The sequence below is a fragment of the Humulus lupulus genome, chromosome 1 (genome assembly GCF_963169125.1).
Source record: "Humulus lupulus chromosome 1, drHumLupu1.1, whole genome shotgun sequence".
In the NCBI taxonomy this organism is placed as follows: domain Eukaryota; kingdom Viridiplantae; phylum Streptophyta; class Magnoliopsida; order Rosales; family Cannabaceae; genus Humulus; species Humulus lupulus.
In genome coordinates this window covers 127,544,801-127,563,628 of record NC_084793.1, presented here as the reverse complement: position 1 = coordinate 127,563,628, position 18,828 = coordinate 127,544,801, and the positions used below count along the sequence as shown (strand labels likewise).

At 36.1% G+C, this 18,828-nt stretch overlaps 1 protein-coding gene across 1 annotated transcript; it reads left to right on the top strand.

The window, feature by feature from the left end:
* The first annotated feature begins 12,614 nt into the window (after nt 1–12,614).
* LOC133821669 (uncharacterized) lies at nt 12,615–17,246 on the top strand. Its single transcript, XM_062253837.1, has 3 exons — nt 12,615–14,090; nt 14,223–16,269; nt 16,393–17,246. The coding sequence occupies exons 1-3, from the start codon at nt 12,615–12,617 to the stop codon at nt 17,244–17,246; spliced, it is 4,377 nt and encodes a 1,458-aa protein (XP_062109821.1).
* Nucleotides 17,247–18,828: the final 1,582 nt, after the last annotated feature.

The window sequence follows — 18,828 nt, the reverse complement described above, 5'->3', positions numbered from 1 at the left end:
ACCTTAAGCAAAATAAAATGAAAATTAAGATGTTATTTTCTTGAAAAATAATGGAGGAATTTAATTAGTATTTTCTTGATATAATACCGGCTAAAATCTTATATATTTTTAACCGACTTGTTGAAAGTACGGGTTAGTAGCTATACTTTTAAAGAATATGATTTTTAGCGGATTGTGGGAAAATACTCTTGCGATACCCGAGCCTAAGTATCAAGACCATAGGATAGGTCTTCCCGAGACTTAGGGTTTAGTCTCAAATTTTTCAGTATGAATTTCTTGAATGGGTTTAAAACCAAATAAGGATCTTTAATCCTTACAAGTGATTTGTAAAATGACCAAACTGCCCAAAATAATAATAATGAATTATGAAGTGCCATAATTAATCCGAGTATACTGTATGGATAATTACAATATTGGCTAAGCAAAACTAGACTATACATTGGAGGGTGAAATCTTGCTAAAAGCAAAGGACTCCAAGTAAGTCAACTTCTATTTTGTGGCTACAACATGAAACGACTATTGTATTGTATGCTAGTATAGAGACACATGCACATATATACACTATCGTATAAAGTTTGCATAGAGACGTTAGTCTAGTGGGTGCTGATTCAGAAAATATGATCGGTAGATATCCGTCATATTCTAGATGGCTGATCCCCGTCACATTGCTTGATTTTATTATGTCGGGTTCATTAACGCGACGAGTGGCCAAGAGGTGAGAATTGTTGGTTTAAACCTAGGGGTGCCAAAATGAATGGGACCTAGGGGCCCTCATGCTTACTTAATCAATGAACGGTTAGAACCCGAGCAAGTGCTCTGACAAGTTATTCCTAGATAGTAGCCGAATATTGGCCATTCAGTGAGAGTGCTTAGAGATACTAGGGGTTGCCAAGTTTGAGTGAGGCTGAACACCCTAGGGGCAACTGCTCACCAGCACCATTGATTAACATAGAAGTCTCTGTAAACCCGTGTAACTTCGATTACACTCTTGAATATTAGAAATGCCCTAGGTAACTTGATGGTTACCCTTGTGAGGGATTTACTATTGGAAAAGTAGTGATGTGCTAGGTAACTTAATGGTTACCCTTGTGAGGGATTTACTCTTGGATAAGTAGCGATGCCCTAGGTAACTCGATAGTTACCCTTGATGGGGATATTTATTGACTAGATCTTAGTGTTGAGACTCGGGTTTCTCTTACAGATTACCAATTATGTTGGAGGGCGTGATACGCCCGAATTATTGGAAATTATCGAGTGTTGGCCTCGAATTATATTGTTATATATTATATCTGCTTGCTTTGGGATTTTCTGAGTGCAGGGATTTATCTGTTTATCTGTAATAGTTTGCCATTGGTTATCAGGCATGACCATAAGTTTGCCAGGACGCTTTTGCGTTCTTGGAATTGATTGTTTAGGGTCCGGATGGATTCAGAACCCTAATTCTGTTAAGATATTGTTACCAGTGGTCAGTGACAACTAGTCTTCTCTGCATGCTTTTGTTTTAAAGTTGAACTTACTAAGCGTTTTTGCTTACCTAGTTGTTTCCTGTTGTAGGTAAGAACAAGGGCAAAGCAGAGCAGCGAGCGTTGGAGTCTACTTTGTGGATGTACATGTGGACCGACCTTTTGGGAAGCTGTTTTGTTTTTGGAAATGTTGTGTTATTTTAATAAACTAGGCTCACTTTACTCTTCATAAACTATGTGTGTATTAAATGTTAAGTATGGCCATACGACTTTTAAAAAGTTTTTTTTTTTTATACGGGTTTTTGAGACATTTTTTCAAATGAAAACATTTATATTTCTGTTAACGAGTCTTAAAAATCTGGGTCATTACAATACAATTCTCAATAATAGCCATAACAGAAATCAAGCACATTGGTTCCGCCCAATAACCAATTTTCATACATATCATAACAACTTGCACTCAAAAAATTCCCAAAACATTCAATATAGATAACCATATCCGAACAATAACTTTGGTTGTTTCTAACAACCAAGTTCACACATAACACAATAACCTGGACTAGGAAATTTCCCAGAACATACAATATACCACTCATATTGTAATATCCTGCACTCAGAAGATTCTCAGAATATTCAAGATATATTTAACACACATCATGACTAAGCAATTAAATCATTAGCAAGGGATCCGGGCCTACCCCCGGTTCCATCATTAATGTCTTGGCTCAAACCCAAACTTTATTACCATTGTCCTAGCTCAAACTCGGACTATATATTAACCATGTCTTGCCTCCAATCCAAACTATATATTCACCATGTCCTGGCTTCTAACAGGACCATATATTCTTACCGTGTCCTAACTCCAACCCGGACTATATATTCACCATGTCCTGGCTCCAACCCAAACTACATTATGATAAGGTTCTGGCTTCAACCAGAACCTACTTACCATTTAGCCGTAGAATGCAAAAGTATTGCAAGAGTAGGTGTTAAGCATACCGTGGCCTTAATGACCCAAAAAAAACTATTGTAATCTACTACTACAAGCACACACTAGTATATTAATGTTGTAGCCAAGAAAGAGAAAGGCTAACATACCTTGAGTCCTTAGTTCCCAGCTGGATCTTTAACACCGCTATTCGTTTTCCATTTTGCATTTACTATAATTAATACAATGTACTCAAATTAAACTATGCCATACTCTTATTTCTAATATTCTACGATAGCTACATGCAATAAAGTTCTCTTAGAGACTATGTACCATAGCCTCGTATACACCTTACAGTGTATAAGGCCAAATTTCGTTTCATTCTTTACGGTATCATGAGAAAATCAGCCTCACAGCAACATGCTCTTCGTGTCGTGCATCTTAATATTATTTAACAAAAGAACCCTCTTATCGGATAAAATGTATTTTAGTTTTAGGAAAAAGGAGTTCTACAGAACTCATAACTTTAGAAAAATACCAACTTGTCGTCCTCTTACGAAAGCTTACCATTTTCTATAATTTACCAAAATACTGCTTTTTGACCATTTACAAATAATATCTGACAATGTTATTCCGTTCTTTTAAAGGTTCTACAAAACCCAACTCCCATTTTTACCATTTTTATCCACAACCTAGGATATCTTTTTATGTTATTTTTTTAAAAGAATGGCAATTGGACCCTTAACTTATAAAATGGTAAAAATAAACTTTTAATTAAATCAAGATGATTTGAGATTGGTTAAATCTCCAAATCCTTAGTCAAAGGATTATTTTTTTCTCATTTCCAAGACTTTAAGGTCATTATATGTTTCAAAGATATAAAGTTCTGTTTTTAAGCTTTTGCCCTCAATTGAGTTTTTTTTTTAGCCAAAACCCTTAAACTTTCGTTCACATATTCTGTGTCATAAGGATGGAAACTAGATGAAAGTCTCACGCCAAAACTTATTTTAGGTTAGGAGAACTAACCTCCCAAAAATAACTTTTCGTTAAGGTACAAAATTACTACCTTTTAGTTTTTAGGGAAAAATTAGAAAAATTATTTCTCTCAAACCGTGATACTTTTTTCTCTAACCTTTTACAAGAGTCCCTAAACAGAACTTAAATAACTTCTCTCAAAATTTCATAATTTTTTGGATGGCAAAACTCATTCAAATATTTAATGCAATCTCGGCAGTGTCTGTTGCCCAGGAGTTTTTCCCAGATTTTAAGGTAAGTTTGAAAATTTATTTCTCTGACATAGCCCAGTCATTTCTAAACTTTTACAGGGATATTTGTAAATGTCTATATTAGTTTCCTTCAAAATTTTATAATTTTTAGAGAAACAGAACCCATCAATATGTTTAAAGCAATCTGGGCAGTGCTTGCGACCCAGAAGTGTTGTTTCCTGATTCTAGGGAAAATTTGAAAAAGCATACCTCTTATAACTTAATACATTTTCCTCTAAAATTTGACAGTAAACCTTAAAAATATTTAAACTAACACCCTACCAAATTCATAGCTTTTAGATTAGTAACACCCGTTCAAAAGTCAAAACAATCTAGGCACTGCATGCTGCCAAGAATTTTCCAGATTTGCATCACAATACCAAATAGTGTATAACTTGGGTTTGAAAATACATTTCTACGATTTATCAAAGCCTAACATCAAGTACTCATAAAAAAATATGAAACTACACAAATTAAGTTCATAAACAGTGGTAGTGCAATGCAATCTGACCCCTTGGAAGCCAGACCACCAAATTTTGGCAGCATGCATTTTCACTCACACTCAATAGAAAATCATCATACCACACAATCTCAACCTTAAGCATTAAATAAGCTCAAAACTATTGAAATACTCTATACAACAAGATCTACAAGAAAATAACCATAGATTCTACCTTTTGAAGTCCTAGCTTAGAGATGTATTCCTTAGCTCTTCAAAACCTTCCCTTGGTGCTCTAAACTCTCAAATCGAGCCCCAAAGTCCCACATGCAGATTTATAAGAAAATATTAGGGTAGAAAGAAACTAGATGAGGTAAAAAGAACATGCAAGCTTATAAAAACCTCTTACCTTGCTTTATTTGATCACAATGGTGCTCAAATTTGAGATCCAACTAGTAAAGGCTTCTCTTGAACCCTAGAACACAAGAACAAGGCCTTGCATGGAGTTTAGATCACATGCATGCACAAGGAACCCTAGTGTTTTAGGTTTGAAGAAGAATGAGAATGAATGAATCACAAGAAGGGATTTAAATTACCTTGAGCTCGTTTTTGTTTAGGAGGGTACACTAGCTTCAAATGAGTTCTTCCTTCAGAGAGAGAGAAAGGGAGATGGATGAAATGAGAGGGAGAGAGAGAGAGCCTTTGTTGTTTCTTTTCAGAGTTAGAAAAATAAAAAGGGACTTAGGGGGGGGGGGGGGGGGGGGGCAAAAGGGTGCCTCGATTTTGGGGAGAAATGGTAGAGAGAAAATTGTTTTGAGAGGAAAACAATGATTAAACCCTTAACTTGTGAATGGGTAAGACTCTTCCTATTCTCTTTGGGGTATGTGTCCTAACTCTTGAGAGCCTTAGGACCTAGCCTTGCTGCCCACCCCTCTCTCTCTCTCTCTCTCTCTCTCTCTCTCTCTCTCTCTCCCCCTCTCTCTCTCTTTCTCTTCCCGTGGAAATTACTTTTATGCACTTGCTTATTTTACCTCACATTTAAGGAATCCAAGGGCCCTTTGGGAATTTTGTGCTCTAAATTTCCCTTAAATTTTAAATCTCCATGCATAAATAATTAAATTAAATGTGACCCAAAAATAAACATTGTGACATATCACATAATTTTGGTAATTTTAACCAAATTGATCAAAATGCCCTTACAGGCCGGAATAAGAAATTTTCATTCTTAAGCCTGGTTGATTGGAATTCAAACCTCAATCAATTTTTCTTAAATTTATTTGCTCGACTATAAAGTCCCCGTTTCCAGAAAAAATTAATATTTTTGTGCCATAGTATTTCCTATTTTATTTAATTCGAGATTTTTCTCTCATTAAGGTTTATTCCTTGGCCCGAGACCAATCTTTCTTTGCATAAAGCTATATCCTTTACTGGATCATTACAACAACTATAAAATTCACTAATCATCGCAAATTCATATAATATCATTTATCAAACTAATATTCCACATAATTCTTCACCGGCTACTAACGGGTGTTCAAGACATGGGATGTTACATCAGGGCTAACTAGTGAACCTTTGTTAAGAAGGAGTCATGAAACTACAATGTAATTGTTGAAGAATGTAGCATATTTTTATCACCATTGGAATTGGGATCCTTCACTACATGGTTAGAGTCTCCAATACCCTCCATATTTCCAAGAACCTAATATTTTAGAGCAACCGTATGAGCATGAAAAGCATAGCTCGAAACTTGAAGAATTAAGGACTTAATTGATGAAGACTTTGAAATCTGATAGAGGTAATTTAACGATGCATAAGATGAAGTGGTTTAATAACAATAACTCAAATAACAAATATTGGGAAAGTTTTTCAAATAATGTGAAAGCTCGAAGGGTTAAGATTCAACAAGAGATCAAACCTAATAGTGAAGAACAAGACACCTTCAAAGTTTTACTAACTCAAGATTTTGCAACGCTGGATACTTGCTCAATAGATAATGATTGAATTGTAGTGAATGAAGCAGTGTTCATCCTTTATCATGAGTTTTTTTAAGATAAAACTACAAGCATGGTTATGGAGAAATTCTCATGTGAAGGTATGAAAAATGTAACACTGCAGGATGAGGAAGCATATGTGGTTATTGATTTAATTCCTACACAACGAATGGATCCATATTTTATATTAATTTAACCTTCGTAATTTTATCTCTGTGAGATACCAATGTTTCCTTCCCAATCTCATTATTGAAATTCATGTGTTGTTGATGTGACATGTCCAATAGATAAATATCTTGCCAAGATTAAGCCATTCACAATGAAAACTTTTGAGATGTCTTGTATGAAGCATATTATTGGAGAAGACCACTTATTGATGTGATTTTGCGAAGTATGGTAAATTGATCAAAATAATGCGAAAATTGGATTGATGACGATGAAGTTCAAACACATACGTTGAAAAATTGAGGAGCTTTTGTACATGGAGTTTTCTTTTCCCTTATTATTACTCCATTGGGACAATGTCATGCTTAAGTGTGGGGGAAGAAAAACTTATTCTCTGAATATACTTTTTGAAAAATGATAGATTCTACTTGAAATTGTGTACCTAACTCTTGTTCTGATTATTACTTGAACCTTGATTTTCAATTCAAAATTTTCACATAATTGAGATCACCTTGTTTTTCGTATTTATAGAAGGTTTATGCATGATGAGATAATATGAAAAATTTACCACTCTAGAACTAATTTTGAGAATTAATTGAGATGAAATAATATGTTTCATAAAATTAGGGAGATGATTTAGGCCATTTTTAGAACGTTTAAGCCTTTGACGCTAACCTTGATAATTTTTTATCCATAGTTACCCTTTTGGAGCATAAATATTTATTGATTTTTCTTTGTATATCTATTTTCGATACTTTAGACTAAACACTTAATAAAAATTCTTTCTTTGTCCTATTTTACACCATAAGCATATATTGAAAATTTAGTTGGATTGTAATGTGAAGATGGGAAGAAGAAGAGAATTGTGATGTTATATGTGATTAAGAAAAAAAATAATTTTCGAGAAAGAGGAAAATAGTGGCATTCCTTGTGAAAGAAAAAAAAAGTATCGAATAAAAAAAGTTTGGGGGAGTGTTACTCATTTGAAAACACATCATACGTGAACTCTATGAAAAAGCAGGACAGAATGAGTAGTGAAGGAAAAAAATTTGAAGAAGGTGGTTTGAAGTTTTGTGTATTTATAGCTTGAATTAAGCTTAAACTTCCTTTCCCATCCACCCTAACCTTAGCCATTCATTACAAGCCTAATAAGTTCTATTGCTATTTAATTTTGTGTTTGCTTATATTAGTGGAGATTGGTTTGAAGAATAACCTTATGGAGTGGTACTGTGAAAAGGTAATTAAAAAATATGTTCTTGTTGTCTATAAATTTATCTAGGCTACTGAATGGGTGACATTGATTGCACACTTACACATGGGAATTGAATTTGGGACATAATCATGGTTTGAGTTGAAATACTAAGAGTTTTGGAATCTTGATTTTTCTGTGAATTATATAGACGTGTGATCTTTGAGACCAATTATACATTTGAATAAATCATGGCTCATGTTTGGGTTAATGCTTGTATTAGTATTGTTAGTTTGTCTGTATGTTTTCTAGGGATAGCAAAATCATAAGATTGGGGTCTGCTAACTCTATAAAACTAAGTTATTTTCATTACTTTTTCTAAGGATTTTGATTAGTTTAGTGTACTTTAGGATTATTTTTTATAAGTTTTATTATTAACATTTAATTTGGTGATTATGATAGAAAATCTCAGGAAAAATATGAAGTTAGAGGTTAATCTAAGATTTCACGTTCAAGTCTTTGTACTGACTCAGTATGTATTGCGGAAAGCTGGAGCTAAAACTCTAATTTCAACTATGATCCAAGCATTTTATGGGAAAAGCTCGTGAAATAAATGTGGTAGATGTCTTTCTTACCTTTCTAAATTATTTTGAATCATCACTTCAGAAGCTTGTATGAGAAAGTTATGAAATTTTTACTGAGGATAATCAAATTAAGAAAAATACTTTGGACAGCAAGCTGTGCGAGCCCTCGTGGATTTCGTGTGAGGGTTCGTGGTGTCACAACTTAAACTTATTTAAATGCTTTTTAAGGCCCATTTAATGGAGAATTCATAGTTTAACATAGGGTTATCATATGAGATAAAATCTGAATGGGGAGAGCGATATTTTGGGGAGAAAAACATAAGCCAAAATTAGATTTTGAAGAATGAAGACATATCATCACTTCTAGTCTTATATTTTCTTCTTCTTCTTCTTCTTCTTCTTTATTTTCTCTTGTTGTTTTGAATTTTAAACCATGAATTTTTATTCTTGTTTGGTATTTTGTTTTAAGATGATGAACTAAATTCTTTTCCTAGGGCTTTAATATAATCCTATATTTATAAATAAGTTTTCCTTTTAATTCTTTGTTTTGATGTTCATATTGATTGTTTATATTTGTTTATGCTTATTGTTTTTGAAGAGTGATCAACTTTGAAATTGAATTAGTAATATGGGTGGAACTTGGGAGAAAAGATCTAAATTAAGTCCAATAAATATAACCTAGGATTGGCTAGTTTATGTTGAATTATGTTTAGGATAAGAATATACCTAATCAAACTAGGTAGTCAAATTTGGGCTAGATTTAATGTTGTTGATAGACTTAAATTCTTTATATGAATATTGAAATTAATCTATTGGTTAGAATCACTTGTTATTTGGGAAAACCTTGTGAATACTTTGGAACCCTAGACTAGAAATTAGAACATTAAATTAAAGACGATAAAAGATTCTTGTGGAAGAACATGGGGGAAATTAATGGCCTAGATATTTAAACTCTTGAATTCTTGTTTTGTGTTAAAGTTATTTTCTTGAATCTTTATTTACTTTTCTTTATTTTCTTGAATTATTATTTAATTTGGATTGAAAGAAAAATAGTGTTGGGTAATTAACAACTTAAATATTAGTCTCTGTGAGATCGATTTTAATATACTTGTTACAATACATGTTCTTGCATAAGATTGATAAAATCAATAACAGGCACCACATTGATGAGTCGAGAAATCCTAGTGTTTCCAGGTGTGAGGTATTATGGTGTGGTCGTGACGAACAAAGCCCATGAACCTTCATCATAAACGTTCTCACTCGTTTCAACTCCGGTTTTCATGATTATTTTTGCATAATTTCAATCTTATCTTCCTTTATCCACTTATCAACACCCCATAATTGATTTCAAACATTATATCATCACCATATGATCCAAACCTAAGATCAAATAATATATGATCATCACCATATCCTAAAACCATGCAAACTACCTTCAACTCTATGGAACCTCTTCATTCACATCCTAATCATCCATAACCACAAAAGTAACCATAATCTCAATAAACTAAATCCCCAAATTGCATTCCTCATCATATTTTTAAAACCCTAATATCACCATTAATCTTTCATTAACATCAACCTTATAAGAACCTTAACCTTTGCCCATAATCTTACAAAAACCCATTAAAACCAACAATAAACATTGATGAATCATCATACCAAATCTCAAAACTATACATCAATGAAGAGAGAAAACCTTACCTCTTAATCTTTTGAAACCCTAGATGAATCAATGCTAAGAGCCTACTCACTCTCTCTCTCTCTCTTACTTGCCATATCCTATTTATATCTAAATTCTATCTTACTTTTTGACAAAATAGCCTCATATGACTTTCAAACGTAAAATTGTTTACCAATGTTATAAAAGACATTTCCTTAATAATTATAAACCTCAATATTTAAATAACTATTTGCCCATAAAATAATTAAATCATTTATCCCATAATAAATATATAACCTTTGTACTAAAGGAATTAATCCAATTAAATATGTGCAATCTTCACATTAATTTTTTACATTCATTCATAATCGTAATTGTTGACACATAATTTTGTCAACAACATCTAAGGAGAGAATTAGGTTTCAAAATATGATGAACACCAAAATAAAAGAAGAAGAAGAAGAAGACCATACTATTTTATAGTGCAGTTCAGTGGTTAAAATCCACCTAGTCTATAAGTCTATATTATTAGGATTTAAGCCTTGGGTTCACAACTCTCATGCTATTTTTCAAGAGGTTCCATGCAATAAAATAAGCATGAAACATACAATGATCAAACCCTCATGTATTTATTGGGGGTTTGGTGAATTTTTTTTTTCCAAATAATAAAAGGAACATACCAACTTATGAATATGGTAATTCAATACAGAATATCTAGATAATTTTTAAGAATCTGACCAAATCTTTAATTTGTTTGGAAAATTCAACATTTAGTGTTGTGGTTAATTAATACTATTTATGAGATGCGCATATTTTCCAGCTCTTCAACCTAAAGCTAAAGTTATACCATGTCCTGTGATATTTGACAAGATGAATACCTTACTTCAGCTCACAACAATAGGATCTAACTCGAGCTAAATGAACAGATTAGCATGTGCACTTTATGAAACACATCAGCTGAAGGATATGTTAAATCTCATAACCCTTAATCATGTTAAAGAAATGTTTGATCTGAATATGCAAATATATTCCACGAACCAAATAAATATTTATCTCAAATTTTGGGGTATAACATCTGCCGCCAAGTCTTTGCTCGTGTGAGGTGATAAGGTAAGGCAAACATAAGAGAGGCTTTTCCAATTTCCCTTTGAAAAACATGCCCATCTACCTACTCAAGTACTCTAACATGTGTTAGCTTTTAACGGGAAACAATTTGGGTTTCGAGGGCTACAAAAAGTAGTTGTCCTATTTCAATCTTTTGCAGCCAAAATTCCATTGATCTCTAACCATTCGATCTAAAATTCATTGATCCAACAATCCATATCTCTCTTTGATATTTCCATATAATACCTTTTAAAAATATTGACTTTCATTCCCTTTTATTTTTCTTCTTCATCTCAAGATTTTTAGAACTAGGAAATTTCTCTAAAACCATAACCCTTTTTTCACTCTGGCTACAACTCAAGACAATTTTTGACTCCATTCTCACCAGCACAATGATCAAAAATCATCGTCAAGTTCCAAGAACCAATAGATTCTAGCTTTCCTAGCGTGTATGTAAGTTTTTGAAAAATTTATGTATTATTTTTTTGTTCTTGCCAAAACTGATAAAAAAAGGTTTTTTGATCCATTTCATACGTAAAAATGGATTGCAAAATTTTTATGGGTGTGTAATTGTGAAAAATTGGGGAATTTTTCTAGGATAAAATGGGTATTTTTTAATAGGTAAGTTTCTTTAGAAAATACGGAATAAGAGCAGTTTAGGGGGAAAAGGTGCCTATAATGTGGCTGAACCATCTCGCATTTTGAGGATGATTTTGAAATACCACCTAAGCCCATAGCTTAGTTCGCAAGTTGTCGTTTATGAATATATAAGGAAAAATTCACATTAGTTGTAGTTGTACACTAACTCACCAATCTGAACTAACACACCTGCACTACGATCCTTTCTCTATTAGATGTCTTAGTTTCCCAGAATACGACTGGACCAAAACTCCAAGTTCTTCCGTACAAACCCAATACACCTAAGCCCAAGTCTCCCTTTTCCCGTAACCAGCACCTTCTTCGTAAGCACGCGACTCAGTCCAAGCAAAGATAGGAAGCAGATCTCTGATGGAGACATCTATAAAAGGTTATATACAGTCAAACAAAATTCTTACATGGGGCTGCCTTACTGAAACCTCACGCGTGGAACAAAATTCCTAGGGTCATTCCTTAGACTCCTGATTAACCATTACTGTAGCTTATCACCTGTGTGAGCTAAAAAGGCTGAGGCAGCTCATCGAAAAAAAAGCTCAAGTTCGGGACCTCCATTCCTCATTTCGAGATTGTGGTGAATAACAAAGGTCTGGTATCTCAAAATAGTTTTTTTGAGGTCAAGAATATCACCTTGCAGATAAATTCCTTACACTACAAGAAATTCACACATTAGCGGCGGGGGCCTCCGCCGCTAATAAGGTCGAAATCCGCCGCTAATAACCCGCGCCTAAATGTTTGTCGCTAATAATCATTATTAGCGGCGGACTGACACACCCGCCGCTAATACCTTTGTCAGAGGCACTATCATTAGCCGCGGGGTCCGCCGCTAATATTGTTTTTATAATATTTTTTAAAATTTATTTGAAATAAATTAATAAATTAATATTTATTAAATTTAATTATTTTTAAAAATAATTCATAATATAATTTAACAAAAATAAACATTTAATTAATTTAAATATAACTAACATTAAAATTGATGTGAATAGTTTTAATATTTATCAACCTACTAAATATCGCTATTGTCATTAAAAATAAATACAATATTAATTCAATCCAAATACATAAACTAGTAACTAAGTAAAATCATTAAGATTAAGAATGTAAAAAAGACGATACGGCGTTTTCTCTGAGGAAAACCCTCGACCTTCAGCTTTGCTGGTGCTATGGCGGGTCGCGGCCGACCGAAGAAGAACGGCGTCCAAGGGACTCGACGAAGCACGATGAAGACCTTGCGGAAGAAAGGACCGACTTCCTCCGATAGGGTCGCCAAATCGAAGTCGATGGCAGAGGCTATAGGAGTGGAAGCACTCTCTGTTTCTGGCGATGAGACGGAGGGAGAGGGGATTGCGACGGCAATGGAGCAGGAGGCTATTACTCCCCGAGTCATTTTTGGGCGCGCCCATCAGGAACAGGAGGTTCGGTCGGAGGTTGGAGCTCACCAGACGGAGGTTGAGGCTAAATCTGGTAAGATTTCTATATCCCCGATTCTTCACTCTGGGGAGATTACACAGAATTTAAATCATAGATTTGGAGAATCTGAAGCAAAAGTGAAATGCCCATCTGGGGTTAAAATTGATATGGAAGACATTCAAGAGGAAATCGATTATTGGGATTCTGCCTTAGTATGCTATGTACTGGGAGCAAACATTCCTTTTCATGTTTTTGATGGATTTGCTAACAGAATGTGGAAGGATAAAGGATTGCATAAGGTGGGAGTATTAGCGAAAGGAATTCATATTGTTAGATTCACTTCAGTGACTGCCAGGGATGAGGTTCTTCACGGAGGGTATATGTTTTTTGACAAGAAGCCAGTTATTATGAAAGCCTGGGATCCCTATACTGATTTTACTCAGGCAAATGTCTGTTCGGTAGCTACTTGGATTCAAATCCCTGGATTGGATCTTAGATACTGGGGGGAACGGACACTGTTCAAAATTGTTGGGCAATTAGGGACTCCTCTAATGCTAGATGAGGTGACCAAGAACAAAGAGCTATTGAATTTCCCTCGGGTGATGATTGAGGTGCAGCTACACCAATCCTTTCCTGATGAAATTTCGTTCACTAATGAACTGAATCAGGAAGTTGTGTTGCCGGTGAAATATGAGTGGCTACCGATTGTTTGTGATCATTGTTTTGGTATGGGGCATAAGTCAGCGGTGTGCAAGAAGAAAGAGGTGCCAAAGCAGGCATGGGTGGTGAAAAAGAAAGAGGCAGCGACGAACATAAACAGCAAAACAGTTGAGGGACACGAGGATGATGGCTTTCAACAAGTTACAAAGGGAGTTAAAGGGGTCCGGATGGAAGTGAAGGAAAGGACAGGTTTTGAAATGTCAAATAATTTCGGGGTCTTAATAGATACAGGGGAATGCTCTAAGATTGAGAATGAAGAGGATCGTACACAGGGAGGGGGGAGCCTCCCTTGGGGAATGGATAGAATATTGTGTTGGAATGTCAGGGGGATCAATAAGCGCCAAAAACAGGAGGAGGTTAAAAGATTGATTTTCTCGATGCAAGTTGGTCTTGTTGGTCTCCTTGAAACCAAAATACAGGCTCACAAGTTGGGTGCTGTATATGTAAATATGTTCTCGGGATGGTGTTTTTCTACCAATAACGCCTGGCACAAAGGTGGAAGAATAATGGTGAGTTGGAACCCCAATATGTTTTCTATAAACATCAAGAAGTGTACTAGCCAATTAATGCATCTAGAGGTGCAATCGAGAGCGGGAATGGAAAGCTTCATGGCAACCTTTATCTATGCTTTTAATTAAGAGGAGAATAGACGAATTTTGTGGAAAGATTTGAAAGAGATTGAGAAGGAATTGAAGGCACCTTGGCTGGTTTTAGGTGACTTTAATGACATTTTGAGTGTAGAAGAAAGGATCGGGGGGAACAAAAGGCAGCAGGTTTCGAAAGACTTTAAAGAGTGTGTAGAGGCTTGCGAGTTGGAGGATTTGAAGTTCACAGGTAGTTTCTTTACTTGGTCGAATAAACAAGCTGCTGAAACAAGAATTTACTCCAAAATAGATCGGGTTTTAGCTAATCAGAAATGGCTAGATAAATTCCCCACTGCTGAGGTATTGTTTATGGCGGAAGGAGAGTTTGATCACTGTCCCGCGTTGCTTTCGGTGTATCCGGTTGGGCAGCAAGGCAAGAAACCGTTTAGATACTTTCGTTTTTGGAACACTGCTCCAGGTTTTGCCCAGCAGCTACAGCAAGTTTGGAATATGAGCATTGAAGGTGCTCCTATGTTCATACTAGTACAGAAGCTTAAGGCATTCAAGGAAAGGTTGAGGCAGTTGAATAAAAATGAGTTTGGGGATGTACAGGCTATGGAGGTGCGGCTAAGGCAGACTTTGTTGGACAGCCAAGAAGAATTGCAAAAAGACCCCCTAAATGCGGATTTGATCATTAAAGAAAAAACTGCTAGGACCCAACACAAGGCAGCACACCAGATTTTTATTTCCTTCCTTCAGCAAAAAGCCAAGATAGCCTGGCTTAAGGATGGAGATGACAACTCTGCCATTTTTCATGCTAGCATTCGCTCTAGGAGGGCCTTAAACAGAATTTATTCTATTCATGATCAGCAAGGGAACAAGATTCATCAACCTGAGCAAGTAACAGAGGTGTTTTTAAGCTTTTATAAGACTTTACTGGGTTGTTCACTCATTGGGAGGAAGGCTGTCAGTAGACGAATTGTGACTTTAGGCCCGATTATTACTGCAAACCATACAAGATTATTGTTGTCCGACTATTCTCATGAGGATGTGAAAAGAGCAGTGTTTGATATTCCGGGGAATAAGTCGCCTGGACCAGATGGATTTAGTAGCTTCTTTTATCAAGATAACTGGGAGGTGATTGGGCTTGATGTGGGTGAAGCGGTTCTTTCTTGGTTGCATACAGGGAAGCTCCTTAAAGAAATCAATTCAACCACCTTGACATTAATCCCAAAAGGTAATTACCCGAACTCTGTCTTGGACTTTCGACCCATAGCTTGTTGCAACGTGATTTACAAGATTGCAACCAAACTCATATGCTCTAGACTGCGAATGATTCTTCCTGATATCATTGCTCAAAACCAAAGTGGGTTTGTCCAAGGTAGATTCATAGCATATAACACTATGATTTGTCAGGACTTGGTGAGGCATTATGGGAGGAAGGGGAGGCGTCCCAAATGCATGATAAAATTAGATATAAGGAAAGCATATGATACAATTGAATGGGACTTTATTGAAGAGATGCTGAATGCTTTCAAGTTTCCGAAAAAGTTTGTGGATCTAGTTATGATGTGTGTAAGAACTCCTCGTTTTAGTCTTATGTTTAATGGGAGTTTGCATGGGTTTTTTGAAGCCAAGAGGGGTCTTCGTCAAGGAGACCCAATGTCTCCTCTTCTTTTTGCCTTGGGCATGGAATATTTATCAAGAGTGATGATGAAGGTTGGGGAGAAAGAAGATTTTAAGTTCCATGATCGATGTGAACAACTAAAATTGAATCATCTTTGCTTTGCGGATGATGTCTTGCTTTTTTGTCATGGTGACTTTAAATCGATTTACTGTATGCTTCAAGGTCTCAAGCTTTTTTCTCAAACTTCGGGTCTACAACCAAGTGAGGCCAAATCTGAACTTTATTGTTGCAACATGGCTGAAAGTGAAGTTCAAAGAGTGGTGGATGCCTCTAGATTTGGAAGGAGCCAGCTGCCATTTCGTTACTTGGGCATTCCGATTTGTGCCAAAAAATTGCCTATTGCTGAATGTGACATTTTGATAGAGAAGATGGTGCAAAGAATCAAAGTGTGGAGTTCAAGGAACTTGTCTTATGCAGGTCGGGTAACATTGGTAAACTCTGTGCTCATTGCTATTCATACTTATTGGTCACAACTAATGATTCTCCCTTTGAAAGTTCTATAAAAAGTCAACTCTGTCTGTAGAAGTTTTCTTTGGAAAGGGGTGGATTCAAGCGGTCCGGGATTAGTAGCTTGGGAGGATTTGTGTAAGACCAAAAAAGAAGGTGGATTGGGGTTCAGAAGAACCAAAGAATGGAATGAGGCGGCAATAGGCAAATATGTTTGGGCTATTGAATCTAAAAAGGACACATTATGGGTGAAATGGGTGAATGCAGTGTATATAGGAGAAGAAGATTGGAGGGCCTATGAGGCTCCTCCTTCCAGCAGCTGGTATTGGAAGCAAATTGTAAGAGTGAAGAACAAATTGATGGGGCTGAATGTCTTCCCAAGCTCTGCAACAGGTACATACTTGATCAAAGAGGGATATGCTAGCCTTTGTCCTGAATTTCCAGCGATTAATTGGCAAGGACAAGTGTGGAATAGACTGTCTATACCAAAGCATAGATTTATTTTATGGCTTGTGGTTTTAGATAGATTGAGACTCAAAACCAGATTGTTCACATATAATATTTGTCCAGATGAGGATTGTCCAATTTGTGGAATGAGCAAGGAGACAGGAGAGCATTTATTCTTTATCTGTCAGTTGAGTTTTCAGGTGTTGGCTGAAATTAAACAGTGGCTGCATTGGACTACCACTATGGTTAGCGTCCCTGGTTTGTTGCAATGGATTTCTAGAGCAAAACTCAACAGGTTCAGGCGCCAAGTTTTTTCAGCGACACTTGCGGCAACAATATATCACATATGGTGGTGTAGAAATGAAGCTCTTTGGAGCATGAAAACTTATACAATTACTGTAGTTGTAAAAAGAATCAAATATGATGTAAAGAGTAGAATCACAAGTATTTTGCCCAAAAAAGTGGCAAAACAGGATTTAGCATGGTTTGAGCAATTGTAAATTAGCAGACCTATGATAATTGGTGCTGCTGAGTTGTAAAGTTTGATAGTGGAATATACTTATCTGATTGACCAAAAAAAAAAAAATCATTAAGATTAATATTGAAATTGTCCTCATCTTCAACATTTTGGTTTGGCTGTGAGGACGACGACTGTGGCGGTGGCGGTGAAGGAATATAAGGTGGCTGTGATGGAATATAAGGTGGCTGTGATGATCGTCCGAGCGTGAGGTCCCCAAACTGATCTCGAGGCTGTGGCTGTGACCCGCCCCCAAACTCACCATATCTCACATATGGTTGTTGTGACGAACCTCCAACCTCCCCATATCTAACATTAGGTAGCGGAGGCTGCATCGATCCTCCTTGAAAATCGGTAAAGCTGAAATATAGTGGAGGAGACTGGGAAGAGCGTCCAAAAATATATTGGTTTTGATACTGAGGAGGTTGTTGCGACGACACATGTGACGGATACGTTGGGTGAGGCTGGTACAACTGCTGTGGCGGATACTGTGAAGGAGGCTGGTACTGCTGTTGTGGCGGTGTATGAAGGTCAGGATTGGCAGTGTTACTCTGAGAAGACGAACCACCTTCGGATTGTGGTGGCAAATATCTCTCCAGAAAACTGTCAAACCTTGGGTCATACAGTTTACTGGGATGCTCAGGTACCACAGATTGAAACGTCTCACGAATTGCCTTCATCACCAGAGCCATAATAGTCATATCTTCATTAGGCGTAGCAGCAGTATTTGCTTGGGACTGACTTTGATCTGTAGAGCTAGAGGATATCTTTTTTGCCTTCCCTTTCGCCCTATAACCCACTCCTCTTTGGTAGTCAGATCTCTCCCTGAGTACTTAGTATCTCGTATTGATCGACTGGGGACGAATCAACGCCAGATACATTTAGAGATGCCTCACTCTGCTGTTGACTTTGCCTCTCAAGTTGTGACCTCTGAACCTCTGCCGCCATTTTTTCCTGTATAAAGATAACATTATGAACAAAAATTAGAAACATTAGAAATAAGAAAACAATACTATTCACTTACATAATCTTGTTGAGCTGCCTCATTGACAAAAGATTTTGTCGATTTTCTCATATGAGCATCCCTTCAAGTATCAACAACATGCGCATCTGGATTCTCCTATACAAATGTAAACAAAATGTTTCAGAATGTCTTATTTTATAAAATTAAATTAACATCTTCACTTACATATTGGTGACGCTTAGCTGCCAACGACTTTGTGCCTTGTGTTGTTACATACTTCATTTGTTTTCTGTTTGCTTGATTTTTAGCGGAACGAGCCAAAAATATTTCGCTTAAAAACATTTCACAAATATTCTGCCAAGCCTCCTTAGTGCAATGGTCAGGTGGCTTAGAGAGGACATTCTCCAAATCTTCTGGTCCAGCATAATGATTTTTGAAGTGTCTATGTCTATTGTTCTTTCTCTCACAATATCTTTCGCCCATCTCCTTGCTGACGGTTGCCAGAACTGACTCACGTTGTGGATGACCATCTATATTATAGTACTACTGCATTAAGAAATTTTTTTTTGATAACTTTGTAAATAATGGAATTAAATAATGA